This window comes from Macaca nemestrina, chromosome X (genome assembly GCF_043159975.1).
Source record: "Macaca nemestrina isolate mMacNem1 chromosome X, mMacNem.hap1, whole genome shotgun sequence".
NCBI lineage: Eukaryota > Metazoa > Chordata > Mammalia > Primates > Cercopithecidae > Macaca > Macaca nemestrina.
Genome location: NC_092145.1, coordinates 111,091,396 through 111,110,359, shown reverse-complemented (window position 1 = coordinate 111,110,359; position 18,964 = coordinate 111,091,396). Strand labels below are relative to the sequence as shown.

Below are 18,964 nucleotides of genomic sequence, written 5' to 3'. Positions count from 1 at the left end.
ACGCAACCCGCGGGATCTCCCACTTTGTGGGCCTCTGCGTTCGTTCCCGGCTGCCCTCATCGCTTGTAGCCATTCCACTTTTCCCACCGCCCACATGTCGCTCTCGCTCAGACTTCCGCATTAGCTGTCTCCTTCTGCTTTCTTCATCCTGGATTCCGCACCACCCCCATTCCGGCCTCTCCATTGATTCCTCGATCATCCCGCCCCCCTACACCGCCCACTCCCGGGCATTCCCATTGGCTGTGTGCTTCTCCGGCTCTCAATTCGCTGCTACGTCATCCGCGTATGGCTGCCCATTGGCCCTCTGCTATACCTGTCTTCATCTCACCGCCTACGCCTCCGTGAGCCGTACCCCTCCGCGCTGGCCTTCCCATTGGCTGCCCGCCCCTTCAGGCCCTGCCCCCGCCGGTCCCGCCGCCGGTGCCGTCGGTGCCGCCGCCGCCGCCGCCGATATGGCGCGTACGGCCCCTGTGGAGCCCCCGCTGCGGCATTCCGCGCCCCCCTCGCCGGCCGCGGGTGAGCCCCGCACCTCGGTCGAGGCGGCGGTGGCCCCGCGAAGGGTGCTGTTCGCCGACGAGGCCCTGGGGCTGCCGCTGGCGCAGCTGCGCCGCTACCGGCCGTGGGGCGGGCCCGGGGCGGGCAAGATGGCGGCGGCGGCCGGGCAAGATGGCGGCGGCGGCGGGGCCGACGAGGACGACGATGGCGAGGATGGGGATGAAGGGGAGGAGGAAGAGGAGGCTGGCCCCGAGCCCTCGCCGCTGTGCCCTGTCCCCGCTGACGGGGGGTTTTACCTGGTCCCCACATTTTCGCTGCCGCCCGCGCCGGGCCGTCTGGAGCGCTTGGGGCGCGTCATGGTGGAGCTGGAGGCGCTGCTGCCGCCTCCCGGAGCGGTTCCCGGGGGTGCCGGGGTGTGGGTGCCGGGGGGCCGCCCGCCGGTGCTGCGCGGGTTGGTACGCGTGCTGAACCGCTCCTTCGAGAAGGCGGTGCACGTGCGGGCCTCACACGACGGCTGGGCTTCCTTCTGCGACCACCCAGCGCGCTACGTCCCGCGCAGCCCGCCGTGGGCAGGAGCGGGAGGAACAGGAGCAGGAGATCCCATCCTGGATCCGGGGCTCGGCCTGGGCCCCGGCCAGGTGTCCGCCTCCTCGCCCGACGACGGCGGCCGCACTGACCGCTTTGCCTTCCAGCTGCCCTTTGCTGAGGGCGCGGGCGATGGGGCGCGCCTCGACTTCGTGGTGCGCTATGAGACCCCCGAGGGCACTTTCTGGGCCAACAACCACGGCCGCAACTACACAGTCCTGCTCCGGATCGCACCTGCTCCCTCACCCGCTGATGCGGAAGGGCTGCCCCAGCAGCAGCAGCTGCAGCAGCTGGAGCCACAGCCCGAGTGCCAGGGTCCCGTGGAGGCTGAGGCCAGGCAGCTGAAGAGCTGCATGAAGCCGGTGAGGCGCAGGTAATGTCAGCCAGCGCCACCTCCGCCAACGCAGGGCTGTGTCTGGGATGGAGGACAAACATTCCGGCCCAGGAACCCCTCAGGCCTGCTCTCCAGAACAGGGAGGAGGGTGCATTGAGTCAGCTAGTCCAAGAGTGATGGAGGTCAAACATGTGCTAGGCACTGTTTTAACTGGGGTTTTATTCATTCATTTATTGAGTTCCACTGTAAAGCCCTGAACAAGACAGACATCTACCCTGCCCTCAAGGATTCATACAGGCTCCTATGGGAGACAGTTTGAAAAAACAAGGGAGGAAGCAGATAGGATAAATAGGGACAAAGCTGCTGAAGGGAGTAAGGGGATAGATTGGGAGGGAATGACTGTATTAGACATGCTGTTAAAGGGAGGGCCTGTGAGGAGGTGAGTCCCGAATGATGATAAAGAAGAGTTATGCAGATACGGTGGGGAGGTAGGGTAGAGTTTGTAGAAGAAGGAACAGGGAGGATTTTTCTGAGGACGTTTCATTTAAACTATCATTTAAACTAAGTCCTGAATGATGAAGAACAGTTATGTGCATATATGGAACAAGGGTGTTTTAGGTAGAGGAAACAGCAAGTGCAAAGGTCCTGGGGTGGAAATGAGGTTGGTGTGAACGATCAGCAGTGTGCTGGGAGTGGAGAGAACTGCAGTGACATAGTAGTGTGGACTGAGGGCTTTGCCAGTGGGGGATAGAGCAGATTCTCTTTCTGACAGAGCAGGAAACCAGGATTCCAGAGGTGGAGAAACTGGTTGAGGCAGTGGTGTCAACCTGGCTCTTCCAGTTCACCCATGTCTGACCTTGAAGCCTGTGCACTCTACTCTTATGCTGTAATCTACTTTGAGTCCTCCTGTGGAGGCGAGGAGCTGAGCCCGTGCTCTCACAAGAAAGCAGTGGCTTTGGCAGAGAGACAGAACCAGATGGGTACTGGACTTGAAGTTTTTGTCCCTTGTTTTTTTGCCACACTACCTGTGATCATTCAGGGACAGGGAGAAATGATCAGTTATACCCCAGGGGGCCCCGGTAGAAGATTTCCCTAGGTTTCTTCTATCAAGCTATGAGTTCTTTAAGGGCAGCAGCTGGGCCTGATTCTTTTTGCGGTCACCCTAAGTCTGGCCCAGGATCACTAGATTCTCCCTAAAATCCATACATTTCCCTGTTCCTGGGAGGACTGGAAATGGAAATGGGAAAATGCTTTTTAGACCTTGTATGTATATGCTCGGTCAGAAGCCCCTGGCTGCAGTGAGACATTTGTGGGTTCTGCTGGTTCTGGTAAGGCCTTAGGCTGTGAGTAGTTCAGAAAGGTCTAACTCCGGGCTGGTGGGCAGATGTTCCTGGGTAACTGAGCAGGCAGGCAAGCACCCACTCGCCCACCTGTGAGCCCCACCATAATCTGAGACTTAATTTAAAGGGGACAGGCAGCATGGTTTTTCTTACAGCATTAAGAATGTGGATTCTGGCATAGATTTCCTGGGTTCAAATCCTGGCGCTGCCACTTACTGGCCTTGTGACCTTGGCCAACACATTTAACTACACCGTTCCTCAGGAACCTTATCTGTAAAGCAGAATTATAGCACCTACTTTACGGGATATGAGTAAAGATGCTCAGAACTGAGTCTGGCTTAAAGTAGTATCATACAGATGTTAGCTGGTGTCAGTATTTAGGGAGCCACACCTACAGTTTCCTGGATTCCTCTCCTAAATTCGACTCCGCCCATCAGCTGTGTGGCCTTGCCTCAGTTTCCTCCTCTGCTAAGGGGAATGACAGTCACTTTGCATGGTTGGATTGGATGCAGCAAACAGGCAAGGTAACTGAAGCATGGTGGTAGCTGCAAAAGATAACTGGCCAGCATTTACTGATTTCTGTGCTATGAACATCAGATCCATTCTCTCCATGAGGCCTGCTGTGCATGCTGTGTTGTGTAGGTGCTATGATTATCCCCATTTAGTAGAGGGGAGACAGGTAGCTCAGAGAGGTGAGCCAGCTTGCTCAAAGCCTCTCATTTAGTGAGTGACAGGGCCAGGGAAGAAATGCTAGGGATGTATATTTACTTTTTTCTATCTTTTTTTTTTTTTTTTTTTTAAACTGATCCTCTAGAAAGCCTGGCATGATTCAGGGCAAATTCTGGATTTCACTCTTGGTGTTCCCAGCATGTCATGTTTTCCTTTTACCTTTTTTTGCTTTATTGAGGTATACCTACGTAAAGTATACTGATATTCCGTTGTATAGCCCAGCGGATTTGTACATATGTATGCACTTGTGTAACCACCACCCAGATGAAGATACTGAGCAGGTCCAGTGCCCCAGAGCCACCTTCATTTCTATCACTTTCCCAAGCTGTCATCCCCGCCGGCTGTCATGGGAACCCTGTCTGTAAGATGCGACAGTTTGGGTAAAGGAGTTTGGTCATTTTAAAGAGTGTGAAAGACAGAGAACAGAGAAATCAAAACCTTGCAGGGCCAAGGTGGGTGGAGAGGGTGTTTTTCTTTTAACATACATGGGTGGTTTTAAGGAGAAATTGAAGCAGCCTGTTCAGACAATTGTTTTGGTATCTGGCCCCAGGTCTGTGGTTCCTAACATGACTTGTGATATTATTTTAAGTGGGCAGATGGCTTTTTGATAGCTTCTTTATCTTTCGATCTCAGCTCTTGCAAAGGGGAGGTTGGTGCTCATTGCAAGATCAGCGATAAGGGTTTTTTTGTAGGTCGGTGGCTTTCTTGGCGAGTACATTTCAACATATTATTGTTTTAGAACCTGTGTGCTGCCAGTGACTTGCAGCGCTGCTGAAGACTAGCCACCCTTTGCGACCTAGCCCTCTTGGGAAATGGTGGAGGATCTCAGGGTATATCCCTTACCTGTGGGAGCCCTATCATAGAGGGCTTCCTGTTTAGGAAATGTTGGCTGCAGGCCCACTGTGCACTGAGCACAGCCACATCAGGTGAGGGCATGGGAGAAGTCCGTGGTAGCCATCAGGATATAGTTCAGAAACCCAAATGGCTGCTTTCTGTTTTCCCTGGGTTGCTGGACCAGGCATTTGATAACTCTAAAGCTTAGAGATGATTAATCAAGCATTTATTGAGGGCCTACTGTGTACTGGGCACAGTGCTAGGTTCCAGCAGGGAAAGAGATGCAGAGTGGTCCTAAGATGTCACAGGGCTTGTGGGATGCGGTACAGAGGATTTGTTGTATGAGACCTGGCTGAGCCCCTGCTCTTGGCCAGGCACTTCACTGAGTACTGTATTTTCATGCAAGGTCTGGTTTAATTCCGACAACATTCCCTGTGAAGTAGCGGTTTTAAATTTCTCTTTCCTGGATGAGCAAACTGAGGCTCCCAAAGTCCAAAGTCCTAGGGCCGGTGTGGGGAAAAGCCCTCCTGATCTTCCTTGGCACTTGACACTACCCTTTGGAAGTGTCCTATTCCTCTTAAAAGTAAAGAGCAAGAAAGTCTCACCATGGTCTTCAAGCACCCTCCCGTCCCATCCCCCAATCTGGCCTCCACTGGCTTCTAGTCTTACACCAGTGCTCTTTCTGAGCTCCTGTCACCGTGGTCTTTCTGTTACTCCAAAGGGCCTCGCTCCTTTCTGCTGCAGGGCCTTTGCCCCTGCTGTTTCCTTCACCAGGAACTTTTATTCCGTACCCCTTGCATTCTCCTCCAGTGTTGATCCCTCAGTTCTAAGAGGACTTCCCCAGGGGAGCTGTCTACCCCAGCATCCTTAGGCCCCCAGCTTTTTCGTAGCACTCATCAGCCCAGCAGGTGCTAAGCTTGGTTAGAGAATGTCCCGTGGCAGAGCAGATGAGCATCGCCACCAATAGAGGGTCATCGGCCACCCTGCCTAGCAGTTCTATATTTTTCTGATCCACTCTTGTTTCTCCTCTCAAGTGACTCTTTCAAATGTTCTTTGCCTTCAGACTTTCTCTCCTGCTTCAAAAAACAAAGCAGAAGCCATAAGAATGGAACTCCCTATAACTTGCGGCCCCCAAGTCTGCACGCTGATTTCACTCCCCTGTGTTACAGATGAGGAGGAGTCCCTTCTTGCTCAGGCCACTTCTCCCTCCTGTGCTCTGGGTCCCAGTTTCTGCCACTTGCTCTAGAATCTGACATCATCAGTCACCTTTTCTCTCCTGGCAGGTTTTCTGCTGCCCTCGCTTGATCCTCTATTGACTTTTACCGGTGCCAGCATCCCTTGTGTCTCCGCTGACCCCTCCTTCTCTCCCTCCTGCTTCTGGCCAACACCTCATCACCCTCCCCTTCACTGCCGACCCCTGCAAAGAGTTGCCTGTACTTGCCTTCTGCACTTGCTCACCCCATGTAAGGGTTAGCCCCCAGCATCTGCCAGATTCTGCAGGTGGTTTTTTGGTTTTCCTCTTGAAGTGGTTGACCACTCCTACTTGAAACACTTTGTCTTCCCTTGCCTTGAGACCACACTCTGCTGGTTTTCCTCTTAACTCTCTGGCCCTTCTCTTTCTCCTGGCTTTTCCCTTAGCTTCATGTATCCAAACTTGGCGTCTCCACTTGACTGATGGCCCAAATAATTCCTCAAACTCACCTTGTCGGGGACTGCATTCGTCACCTCTCCCACAGGGTTCCCAAGCAGTCTCTCACTCCCCTACCTCCCCACTTGCTCATTTTGCTTTTCAGCATCCTTAAGCCCTGCCTGACCCTGCAGTTTGGGCCAGGGACCCTTATTCTAGGGCATTCTTTCCTTTTCTAAAGGCACTGACCGCAGTTTGTAGTTAGACCTTTATTAGGGGGTTGCTGGATGACTCTCTCTGCCCTGCTAGACTGTAAGCTCCGTGAGGGGTAGGGACATGGTCTGCTTTCATTCAACACTGTATTCCTGCAGGCCTGCCACAGTGCCTGGCACTTAGCAGGTGCTCAATAAATATTTGTTGAAAGAATGAGTTTGAGTATTTTTTTTAATGCCTTCCTCCATACTGAATTGTAAGCTTCCTAGTTGGGTTTGCTCACCATGGTGTCTCCAGGGTCCGTCACCAGGGCTGACGCACAGGAAGGCCCACTGTCTTTCAGTGCACCTATAACTGAAGGGATGGGGATCCAACCTGGTATCCAAGTTGGCTGCCTCAGGGAAACCAGAATAACCGGAGTTGAACGGGACAAGTCAGGGGGCATCTTAGTTGTCTGTAGAGTGAGGAATTAATGTGAACGTGATCCTCTTTTATGCTACAGAAAACTTGGTAGGGCATTATGGTTAAGGACATAGGCCTGAGGCCACGTGCTAAGAAAGTGGCAGAGCTGTGATCCAAGCCTGTGTGGTCCTGCTCTAGTGCTCCAGCTCTTAGCTACTGTACCAGGTTGGGCGATGCATTTTACCAGCACGGCAACACTGGGCGAGTTGCTTTCCTTTCAGAGCTTCAGTTTCCCTCAATGGAAATTTGGAGGGGGTTACTGTTAAGCGCTTTATAGGTACTTTTCAAATATTTCTTTGATCTGCTGAACAACTTACTGATGTAGGTATTATCCCCTCCTTAGAGATGAGGTAACTGAGGCACAGAGAGGTTAAGTATCTTGCCCCGGGTCACACAACTGATAGGTGGCAGAGCTGGGATTGTTCAAAATTGCAGATCCTAACCCTTAGAGTTGTGAAGTCAATTTACTGGGTTTCAACAAGCATTAAAAAGAAGGAAATAGCATAAGAAATGCCAGTGTTTCATCACATGCAGTAAAGGTAAGTATTGTTTCACTCAAAGAACAACTGTTTTTCAGTTATTTATATGTCTCTTTACACATGTGTGGATGTGCTGGGTTATGATGTAGAATGGATTTCTTACTATGGGTCATGGCCGAAGTCATGGCTGTTGAAGAAGCTCATGGCACGAAAAACTGCTCTCCTCCCTCTACCCCACTGGATCGCCTGCAAGTCCCAGAGTTGAGGCTGACACACTTGTTGGGGAAGGCAAAGCAGTGCCCCACATAACTTGGTGGCTTTCACAGCCACCTTCAAGCCCTGTTCTTTTCAGAAAGCAGATGGCTCAGGGTAACTGCAATTCTGAGTATCGTGCGGCAGGTTTCTGAAGCCACTTGTCCCCCCGGAAAGTCAGCGTTATCTTCAGGTTGACTACATGGGAGCCGGGGTCTGCTGACTTTCCCTTTGGGTTTCAGCACCTGACCCACTTTGGGCTGGCAAAATTCTTTGAAAACATGAATGCTGGGGTTGCTCCAGAGGACTTGGGTGGTGGTGGCAATGGCAGTCTGTGACTGCTCTGAAAGTCTGCTTTGCTTTTCTCCACAGGGCTTGTCAGCCCTCACCTGCTTGCTCACTCTGTGACTGGCGATTCACCTTTCTGTTCTTTCTTGGCTGGCCTAGGCTGGGGCCAACACCATCTCTTTCCAAATGCTCACCCTCTGGTCTCCTTGGGGACTATCAGCTTGGCAGCCATTGTGTTTCCTGATGGCTGGAGGAATTCGTACGCCCAGGAGACTGGTGTGCAGGCCTGAAATGGCCCCTTTTAGGCGACACCAGCTTGACTAGTGCTCACTAGCACCCAAATGATGCATGTCCAGGATTTCCCAGATCTGTGTGCCCTGGCCCTTATGGCTCACTGCCCTTGAGGGGATGCCACGTGGTACTTGTGGGGCTGGTGCCAAAAGAACAGGTTTCCTTCTTGAAAACGAGCAGGCATACTGCAGGTACAGTTTTGTTCTTAATCTTCTCCCTCCCCATTTTTCTAAGAACCCCTCTTCTCTGTTACCAATCAGTGAGTCAGTATACATTTGTACTTGATTTCTCTTACTATCCTCATGTTGATTGAAGTCATAGCTGCCCTTGAGTTTTTACTGTGAAAGACGGTTCAAAGATACTTGTTTCTTTTTAAGCCCACAATATCAAACTCTCTTCAAAGTGGAGCCCTCCTGGGATGTTTGTTACCAGCGTGGTTATGTAGTCAGTGAGTGTAGAGGTGCAGTTCCTTGAGTTTTAGTTTTTGCATTTGTAAAAAGGAAGGGTATTGTTTTGAAGGATGGATGTGAAGGTTTTCAAATGCCTTGGTATGTCAGTGAGAGGGGCCCATGGTGGAGGAGGTGAACAATGCATGCTTGTGCTTTCTGCTTTCATATCTGACTTTGGAGAATGACTTGTTTGCTTCTGCCGATGTTGCGGATCTTGGGATTGGCTCAATGGCATGACCTGCTTTTTGGATGTTCTCGCCCTCAGCCATGGAATGGGTGCTCTGGGGGCTGAGGGATTGATTGTGTATTTGTTTTTCTTTCTCTTCTCCTTCCTCCAACTGAATTGTGGAGTCCTTTTCCTGCTGGCTGGCTGCTTCCTGAGTGTTCTCCTTTTTCTCTCTCACATCTATGACTCTGTAGTGGCTTTTAGAAGCCTGTTTGTAATATATGTCCAGACTAGGCCAGATGGAGGAGAAGGCTTGCTTGCTACTGCGCACAGGTGGGAGGGCTGGCTTTCTGTCTGTCTGTGGGCCTTCTTGAAGAGGCTTGGTTTAGAAGATCCTAAGGGGAGGATGTTTTCTGTCGTGAGGGACTATGGCAGCAAAAAGAAGTAAGTCAGTGCAGCCTGGCAGAAATCATGTTGAGACATAAGTCCAAAGACTTGGATTTTAGGACCACGGAGGGGATTGGTGTGGGACCAAGCTGGTTTGCTCTGAATCTCTCTTTCTCATATGTGATGTGTGGGGGGTGGCACCTGGGCTCCCAGAGTCACCCACCCTAGACCCTGTAGTATTCTGCTGATTCAAGTACCTCTGGTGGGATTTGTGAGTTCTAGACTCTAGATCCATATATATGGTTAAAGCGTCCTCCCTGAGGGTATTTATAGAAAGCAGTTCTTGCAGCCACTCTGTGTCTAGTGGCCTCCTAGCCACACACGTCCCAGGCCCATGGAGGTAGGGAAACGGGGAATGTGGGCAAAGGCAGGTCTGAAGAAAAGCCTGCATGAAGGAGGAGGGAGGGATCTTGTCTGGTATTGATGCCTCCCTCTGTCTACTTCTAGAAAGGATGGAGATGGGTTGGGTAAGACCCTCTCCCTCATCCAAGAAGCAGCATCTGACTGGGTAAGAGCCAGAAGGCTTGGGTTGTGATGTGAAGTGTATGACCTTGAGCCATTTACTCAGCCTCTGTTTTATCCTCTGTAAAATGGAGACAATAGTGCTGCCTGCTTCAGAGGATTACAAGTACCTGTCTCATAGGGTGGTTGTGAGGATTGAATTAACACATGTTGCCCAGGCGCCGTGGCTCATGCCTGTAGTCCTAGGACTTTGGGAGGCTGAGATGGGAGGATCGCTTGAGTTCAGGAGTTCAGGACCAGCCTGGTCAACATAGCAAGACCCCATCTCTATGAAAAAACAGAAAAACAAAAACAAAAACCAAGAAACCCCAAAAACTTATTTAAAAAAATGTGAAACACTTAAAACAGTGTGTAATGCCATAGTAGGTACTATGTAGGGGTCAGATGGTGATACTCTGTTTCTGTGAAGGTAATTGGTTATGGGTTTTCAAAAAGTTTCAACCAGGCCAGGCAGGGTGGCTCATGCCTGTAATCCCGGCACATTGGGAGGCCGAGGAGGGTGGATCACCTGAGGTCAGGAGTTTAAGACCAGCCTGGCCAACATGGTGAAACCCCGTCTCTATTAAAAATATAAAAATTAGCTGGCTGTGATGGTGGGTACCTGTAATCCCAGCTACTTGAGAGGCTGAGGTAGGAGAATCACTTGAACCTGGGAGGCGGAGGTTGCAGTGAGGTGAGATCACGCCATTGCACTCCAGCCTGGCGACAGAACGAGACTCCATCTCAAAAAAAAAAAAAAAAGTTTCATCCATTGCCAGAAGTATCAAGAACGTCACATTGCCTCTTAGGAAGAAAAAGGTGTAGGCAGTCGCCCCAGCTCCTCTCAGGTCTCTGAACATGTTTTAGTCAATGCTTCCCTCATTTGCCTTAATCTGTAGACACTTGATACTCATTTTCAGAATAAGAACAGTGACTTCTCCATGATGAGATCCCACCCCTGGGAGGACCCACCTGAAATTTACTTGGCTTATGCCACTCAGGGATCTGACTGGCCTGGCGAAGGAGGAAGAAGACCCATAAATATCTACAGTTGATTCAATCCCTGCTGTGTGTCAGGCCCTGATTTCTACCTGTCCGTCCTCATTCCTCTTGACTGCCTTGTGCTTAGTGCACATCCTGACTCCCCGCGGCTCTGTTTTATGTTTTATGAGTGAGGAGGTGAAGTGACCTGCCAGGCTGATATGGGGATGGGAGGGCTAGCATAGGGACCCAGGCCTCTGTGACCTCCCTCGCAGTCTCCATTTGCATTCCTCTGCCTCACAATCTTGTCCGCCTGCCCTTAGAAAAGGTTTTTATTTATTTATTTTTTATTTATTTATTTTTGTGAGATGATCTCTCACTCTGTTGTCCAGGCTGGAGTGCAGTGGTGCGATCTCAGTTCACTGCACTCTCCACCTCTCAGGTTCAAGCGATTCTCCTGCCTCAGCCTCCCAAGTAGTTGGAATTACAGGTGCCCACCACCACGCCCAGCTAATTTTTATATTTTTAGTAGAGACGGAGTTTCACCATGTTGGTCAGGCTGGTCTTGAACTCCTGACCTCAGGTGGTCCACCTGCCTCGGCCTCTCAAAGTGCTGGGATTACAGATGTGAGCCACTGCGCCTGGCCTTTTTTGTTTGTTTGATTTTTGAGACTGAGTTTCACTCTTGTCCCCCAGGCTGGAGTGCAATGGCGCGATCTTGGCTCGCTGAAACCTCTGCCTCCCAGGTTCAAACGATTCTCCTGCCTTGGCCTCCCAAGTAGTTGGGACTATGGGTGTGCACCGCCATGCGTGGCTAATTTTTTGTATTTTTGGTAGAGACAGGGTTTCATCATGTTGGCCAGGCTGGTCTTGAACTCCTTGAACTCCTAACCTCAAGTGATCTGCCTGCCTTGGCCTCCCAAAGTGCTGGAATTACAGGTGTAAGCCACCACGCCCAGCCAAAAAGATGGGTTCTTCTATCTTTTCTCTTTCCACAGCCAGGAATATATCCTAAAGAAATGATACAAGTGTCGATAAAACTATGCCCAATGCTGTTTGCTGGTTTGCTTTGCGACCTCTAAATGAAAGAACCTAGCTGCTCAGTAGGAAGGGGATGGTATGATATGAGTATTAAGCAGCCATTTGAAATGTTTGCAAAAGTATATAATGATGTTTCTTACTGTTAAATGGACAAAGCTAGCTGTGAAATTATATCTGTAGAATCTAAATGATTTCATAGAATATCTGGAAGGAAATTTTCCAGAGTGGTAACAGTAGTTGTCTCTGGCTGATGTGTGATTGTTTTTCTTGCTTCTTTAGACTTTTCTGTATTTTGTGAATTTTCTATAAGGAGGCTGTAGGACTTTTAGGATGAGGGGATAACCAAAGGCAGCAGAAGAGAAAACAGCAGCTATCAGGTGAAGGTGGGCTAGCACAGAGGCTCAGAAGGTGCCAGTGGGTGGCAGAAGTGACCTCTCAGGGTATTAGATCCATGTACTCTCTTCTGCCCCGCAGGCCTGCTGAGGAGGAACTGAAGACGAAGAACATGGATGATAACACCCCTGCCGTGGGTAAGCAATTGGCCAGCTTCGGAAGTTTTAGCTTGTATTTACCATGTCTTTCTTCCTACTGTTTTTCTTTCTATAAAAATGAAAAAGGCTGGGCTCAGTGGCTCATGCCTGTAATCTCAGCACTTTGGGAGGCTGAGGCAGGAGGATTGCTTGAGGCCAGGAGTTCAAGAGGAGCCTGGGCAACATAGTGAGACCTCATCTCTTAAAAAAAAAGAAAAAACAAGACGGGCATGCTGGAATGCACCCGTAGTCCCTGCTACTGGGGAGGCTGAGGTGGGAGGATCATTTGAGCCCAGGAGGTTGACGCTGCAGTGAGTCATGATTGTGCCACTGCACCCCAGCCTTGGTGACACAGCGAGACCCTATCTCAAAAAAAAATGAAGGGGCACCCTCTGCTTTAGATTGTCACAGAAAGCTTCAGAGGCAAAACTGCCAGTTGGCTAGGATGGCAGATTTTCTTAACAAAACCATACCTACTTATACGCCTGTCTTGCCCAATGCTGCCTTTCTCTTCCCTCTAGCAGAACATCCTGATGTCCAGGAGTCAGTGGGTCCACTGGTGGCCCCCACCCCTCTCCGTCCGTGGCCCCAGATGACACTTCAGGTAAGTGGGTCCTTGCAGCCTTGGAGTGGACAGCCCAATAGGAGGCTCACAGTGTAACTATTGCTGGGCTGGGTGGTGGGGCCCACTAGTTCTGGGTCCTCTCTGGGTTAGAGGGAGGGCACAAAACTCAGAACCCGATGGGGGAGGGGGAGAATGCAGTTACTCACCTGGGCTTGTAGAAATGTCATTTGTTAATTTAGCAAAAATTTATGGAGTGCTTGCTCTGTGCCAAGCACTGTTACAGACGTGAAAAATGCTCTTCGAGGGGGCTTATGTGTTAGTAGGGTGAGACATGATAAAATAATAGAATGTATGGTACTTTAGGTGATGATGAGTGATAAGGAAAAATATAAAGGAATAGGGAGTGGGTGAGAGACTGTGTGTGTGTGTTGTTGGGTCGGGGGGTTGCAACTTTAGATTGGGTGGCCTGGGAAGGCTTTAGTGATTAGTGAGATCTGAGCGAAGATCTGAGGAAGGTGAGAGAGTGAGCCACGTGGATAACTAAGGGAAGAACATCCCAGGCGAGTGTGAAGTTCCTGAGGTGAGGCCATGACTAACGTGTGTGAGGGACAGTGTAGAAGCCAGTGCAGCGGGGGCAGAACGAGGGAGGGGGAGAGTGGTGCGGGGTGAGGGCAGAGAGGTGGCTGAGGACAGATTGGGTGGCACCTCACAGGCCATGGTGAGGACTTTGGCTTTTACTCCGAGTGAGGGGGAGCTGCAAGAGCATTGTGGACGGAGGAGGGACGTGATCTGATTTAGGATTTAACAGCCTCCCTCTGGCTGCTGCTTGGAAAATAGACTGTCAGAGCGAGGGTGGAAACTGGCGACCTGTGAAGGGGAGGCCACTGCAGTGGTCCAGGCGAGTATGATGGTAGGTAGGGGAGGTAGAGACATTTTGGAGGGGTGTGTATGTGTGTGTGTGTGTGTGTGTGTGTGTGTGAACTTTTTAATTACAAAAAGTTTCAAACATATATAAAAGTAAAATAGTATAACGAACCTACATACACCATCCCTCAGCTTCAGTAAATATCAACACATGTCCATTCTTATTTTATCTATACCCCGTCTCCTCCCTCCCATTCCCTCTGGAATTATTTTGGAAAACATCCAGACATCATCCCATCCATAAATACTTCTTTTTGTATCTCAGAAAATTAAGAACTCTTTTTCTTTCTTTCTTTTTTTTGAGACAGAGTCTCACTCTGTCACCTAGGCTGGAGTGCAGTGGCGTGATCTCGGCTTACTGCAACCTCTGCCTTCTGGGTTCAAGCGAGCACATCCGGCTAATTTTTGTATTTTTAGTAGAGACAGGATCCATTGCCTTGACCTCCCAAAGTGCTGGGATTACAGGTGTGAGCCATCATGCCTGGCCAGAAAATTAAGAATTCTTAACCCCATAATACTATCATCACACCTCAGAAAATAGACGGTAATTCCTTAGTATCATCAAGTATTTGGTCAGTGTTCAAGTTTCCTTCTCTCATAAGTGTTTTAGGATCCAAACAAGGTTGACATGTTGCATTTGATTGATGTGTCTCTTTAGATTTTAAAAATCTCCCCCACTTTGTTTCTTTGCAATTTGTTGGTTGAAGAAACTTTGCTTGTCCTGTAGAATTTTCCAGTCTGGGTCTGGCTGATTACATCCAGGTGGAAATACGTTTCTTACTCCATTTTTATTAATTTATTAATTCTATTAATGTAATCTTATTAAATTTAATTTATCAAATTAATTGTATTAAATGAATGTATTTAATCTTTTATTATTAAATTAACTAGAATTAACTCTATTTAATTCTACTATTCCCACTTCCTTTATTAGCTAGAATTCTTCTTTAAAGAAAAACTGTCCCACACCAGCTATTTGGCTACTTTGAGATATAGTTTGTGCAGAAAAAGCAGTGTAAATATTTAATTTTTTCCATTTTATTTACCAGTTTTCAGAGAAGTACTACTCCAAAGGTGACGAATAAAAGGATTTTTGGTTTTGTGTCATTATGAACTCATGAATTCTAAACATATTTGATGAGTTTTAATCCATTGCACTTATTTGTGTGTTTTTTTGATGCTTAAAATGAACTACCCCTGGCTAGTAGGAGCTTATTGAGATGGGCTCCTCTGTCCTTTTGACACGTCCTCATCATTCTGTGAGCCTTTCTCACATCTTCCATGACAATATGTGCTAGGCTCATCCTGTACTCTCCCTGCCCCAAGCCTGGAAACAGCCATTTACTTCTTTCTTTTCTTTTCTTTTCTTTTCTTTTTTCTTTTCTTTTCTTTTCTTTTCTTTTCTTTTCTTTTCTTTCTTTTCTTTTTCTTTTTCTTTATTTTCTTGCCTTCCTTTCCTTTCTTTCTCTCTTTCTTTCTTTCTTGTACTTTCTTTTTCTTTCTTTTCTTTCTCTTTCTTTCTTTTTCTTTCTTTCTTTCTTTTTTTTTTTTTTTGAGTCAGAGTTTTTCTCTGTTTCCCAGGCTGGAGTGCAGTGGCACAATCTCAGCTCACTGCAACCTCTGCCTTCTGGGTTCAAGCTATTCTCCTGTCTCAGCCTCTTGAGTAGCTGGGATTACAGGCACATGCCACCACACCTGGCTGAATTTTGTATTTTTAGTAGAGACAGGGTTTCACCATGTTGGTCAGGCTGGTCTCGAACTCCTTACCTTCCTGGTGATCCACCCACCTTGACCTCCCAAAGTGCTAGGATTACAGGCGTGAGCTACCGCACCTGGCCAGAAGCAGCTATTTCTTTAAGGAGCACTGGTTCCTTTCAGTGGAGAGTGGCATTCAAAGGCCAAGATTTGGGGGCTCAGCATTCTTGCTGCTACTAGATTGGTCATTGTTTCTAGGCCTTTTCAAAAGATGGAGCTAGGAAATAATTTTTTTTAAAAGAGAAGATGATACATCATGGGTTCATATGGACATCCCGACTGTGTTTTGGGAATTTTTTTTGCATTTTAATTTTTAAAAATGTATAAATTTTTAATTTTCGAGGGGACATAGTGTATATGTTTATGGAGGTGTTTGGATACAGGTATGCAATGCGTAATAATCACATCATGGAGAAGGAGGTATGCATCTCCTCAAGCATTTATCCTTTGTGTTACAAACAATCCACTTACACTCTTTTTTTTTTTTTTTTTTTTGAGACAGAGTCTCTCTCTGTTGCCCGGGCTGGAGTGCAGTGGCACAGTCTTGGCTCACTGCAACCTCTGCCTTCTGGGTTCAAGTGATTCTCCTGCCTCAGCCTCTTGAGTAGCTGGGATTACAGGTGCGCAACACCATGCCCAGCTAAATTTTTATATTTTTGGTAGAGAGGGGGTTTCACCATATTGGCCAGGCTGGTCTCGAACTCCTAGCTTCATGTGATCTGCCCCCCTTGGCTTCCTAAAGTGCTTGGATTACAGATGAGAGCCACTGTGCCTGGCTACTTATACTTTTAGTTATTTTAACTGGCTCTGTTTTAAAGGTAAGCCAACAGTGTTTAGTGATTATCATTCACCAAATATTCACACCCACCGAATTCCTCAGCTTTATAATCTGCAAGAAGCCCCGTTTTACTGCATCTAATTGTGTTATTTTACCATAGATGACAGTCTTTGGAGTCTAGACAGTGACAGAGGGTGCTTTAAGGTGTTTTTATATAGAAACCCCTGTGGGGCTGGCTGTGGGCTGTCACACTTCTTACTGTCTTTGCTTGTTCCATCCCCTCCTCTGCTTCATTCCCTTGCTTTTTCTCTGCCCCCTCGCCCCGGCCATGGCTCCAGGTTTCTGATGTTCCGATGACTGGCAACCCCGCAGAAGAAGGTGACGTCCCCAGAAGCAGTCCTCCTGTGGCTTTTACAGAAGTCCTTCAGGCACCGGCCATCAGGATTCCCCCCTCCTCCCCTCTCTGTGGCCTGGGTGGCTCCCCCAGAGACCAGGCCTCAGGGCCCGATGCGAGCGAGGGGGCCACCGGGCCTTTCCTGGAGCCCAGCCAGCAGCAGGCAGAGGCCACATGGGGAGTATCGAGTGAGAGTGGAGGGGGGCTGGAGGCCATGAGTGGGTCAGAGGAGCTGCTCGGTGAGGACACCATTGACCAGGAGCTGGAGCAGCTCTACCTGTCTCATCTGAGCCGCCTACGGGCTGCTGTGGCTGCGGGTGGGGCAGGGGGTGGTGGGGAGGGTTCCACAGATGGAGGGATATCCCCCAGCCATCCCCTGGGCATACTGACGGACCGCGACCTGATCTTGAAGTGGCCTGGCCCTGAGCGGGCCCTAAACAGCGCCCTGGCTGAGGAGATCACACTGCACTATGCCCGGCTGGGGCGTGGCGTGGAGCTCATCAAGGACACTGAAGACCCTGATGATGAGGGGGAGGGTGAAGAGGGGCTCTCTGTCATACCCTCCAGCCCAGAAGGGGACAGCCCCAAGGAATCGCCTCCGGAAATCCTCTCCGGGGCCCGTTCTGTGGTAGCCACTATGGGAGATGTGTGGCTTCCATGGGCAGAGGGCTCAGGATGTGACGGCCCTGTGGTTCTGGGTACAGAGGGTCAGTTCACTGGGGATCCTGAGAAAGGGATGGGCAAGGACACTAGCTCTTTGCACATGAATAGGGTGATAGCTGGGGTGACCGAGTACCTGGGGGAGGCCGGGACAGAAGCCCAGATAGAGGTCACCAGTGAGCGGGCAGGCAGCTTTGATCCCATATCTGGCAAGGAGCCAGCCTCTCCTGTCCTTCTGCAGGGGCAAAATCCCACCCTCCTCAGTCCTATGGGGGCCGAAGTCTGTCTCTCTAGCATAGCCAGGCCTCATGTGAGCTCCCAGGATGAAAAGGATGCAGGCCCAAGCCTTGAACCCCCAAAGAGTTCTCCCAACCTAGCAGCCCCTGCAGAATGTGTGTGTGCACTGCCTCCTCAGCTCCGGGGTCCCTTGACCCAGACTCTGGGGGTCCTGGCTGGGCTAGTGGTGGTCCCTGTGGCTCTGAACAGTGGTGTGTCCCTCCTGGTGCTTGCGCTGTGCCTCTCTCTGGCTTGGTTCTCGTAGGCTCTGCTTGTGGGATCAGCAGAGGCTTGAGATGGGATACATGGCCTGTGCAGTGAGGGGACCTGGGTCCTTTGCTTCTGAGAATGCTCTACTGAAAGAGAGGCCTTCCCATCCCCAAGCTCTCCAGTTAACACAGGGCTCCCTGTGGTGACCCCAGTGGAGACGAGGGGATGGGTAGATGGTGTGAGTGAGGGAAACTTTTAGAGTGAAACTGGGCATGTCCTCCCCCTACCCCCTGAGCCTGTATTTATTTTTGTATAATTCTCTGGACGAGGGAGAGTGGTCGTGAGCTGGTCTTGGGGCACAATTACCCAGAGATATATTTATTAACAGCCAACCTGTGCAACATGCTGGAGCTTTATTTTTAATTTAATTTATATAGAGTACCTATTATTATATGCCACAATAGAGCTCTATGAGAAACAGTGTCTTGCGGTGTAGTGTTCTCCTGTTTGGGCATGAGTGTGCAGGGTGGTCACTTTCTGTGGGAGGATCACAGTGGGGAGTTGGGGGTGGGACGTGGTCGCCTGCTGCTGCTTCAACATGTCTGTCCTTGAAGATCTGTATCTCCTCACCTCGTGGTCCTAATCCATATGGTTCTTTGTCTTTTCCACATTCTGCCTGTGGGACCCTACAGGTGTGTATTTGGATGGTGGTGGTGGGAGCCAGGGAGGAAGAGTGGCGGCCACATGAGGGTTTGGTGTCAGTCACATGGTTGCAGTGGTACCTGTGGTCTCCTGTGGATGTGGGAACATCAGTTGTGAATCAGCCACAAGGTTTTGAGGTTACTGAAAAAACAGCCTTTGACACCAGCAGGGAGACCCCTTAGCCCCTGAGATAAGGAAGGCCTCAGAAACGAAAGAGGAATTAACGTACTGTAGTACTTTGTAGCACAGTTGTTGTCCACAGACATCACATTTCTGCTAAAAACAGGAAGCCCAGAAGGTTTGAAAGAAAGATATATATTTATTGCATGCAAATAAAAAACTGCTCAACAAAATAAAACACCACATATTTATTTACTTCCCTTTACAGCAAAACTTATTGAAAGAAATATTTATACAAGCTTTCTTCAGTTCTTCTATGATGCCTTTCTGAAATAGCCCCAGTCAGATCTTTTTTGCCCAACCATTTCGGCAAAACTGCTGAAGATACATTGTTATAGCCACGGTTAAGTCTCAGACGTCATCTTATTTGGGATATTGGTAGCATTTGACATAGTTGATCATCTCTACCTTGCAACCCTTTCTTCACTTGGTTTCCCAAGACACCACACTCTCCTCATTTCCCTTCTTCATTGGCC

General features: G+C 49.4%; 1 protein-coding gene across 3 annotated transcripts; it reads left to right on the top strand.

Moving 5' to 3' along the window:
• Positions 1 to 318: 318 nt before the first annotated feature.
• On the top strand, positions 319 to 18,683 carry LOC105493932 (protein phosphatase 1 regulatory subunit 3F). Of its 3 annotated transcripts, none has more exons than XM_024796599.2 (4): positions 319 to 1,453; positions 11,989 to 12,044; positions 12,569 to 12,648; positions 16,405 to 18,683. In XM_024796599.2, exons 1-4 carry the CDS (start codon positions 453 to 455, stop codon positions 17,659 to 17,661), a joined length of 2,394 nt encoding a protein of 797 aa, XP_024652367.1. In that variant the 5' UTR covers positions 319 to 452; the 3' UTR covers positions 17,662 to 18,683. The 3 variants fall into 3 exon arrangements, with proteins under 3 accessions (XP_024652367.1, XP_011760262.1, XP_070944747.1); XM_011761960.3 differs by having other exon boundaries at positions 12,566 to 12,648; XM_071088646.1 differs by lacking the exon at positions 319 to 1,453 and adding an exon at positions 1,462 to 9,499.
• The last annotated feature ends 281 nt before the right edge of the window (positions 18,684 to 18,964 follow it).

What these genes read in the sequence shown, in the direction of transcription:
- LOC105493932 (XM_011761960.3), top strand. Translation starts at nt 453, where the DNA reads ATGGCGCGTACGGCCCCTGTGGAGCCCCCGCTGCGGCATTCCGCGCCC. An exon ending in ATGAAGCCGGTGAGGCGCAG is followed by an intron (nt 1,454 to 11,988) that starts GTAATGTCAGCC and finishes TCTGCCCCGCAG; the next exon opens with GCCTGCTGAGGAGGAACTGA. An exon ending in TGATAACACCCCTGCCGTGG is followed by an intron (nt 12,045 to 12,565) that starts GTAAGCAATTGG and finishes TCTTCCCTCTAG; the next exon opens with CAGAACATCCTGATGTCCAG.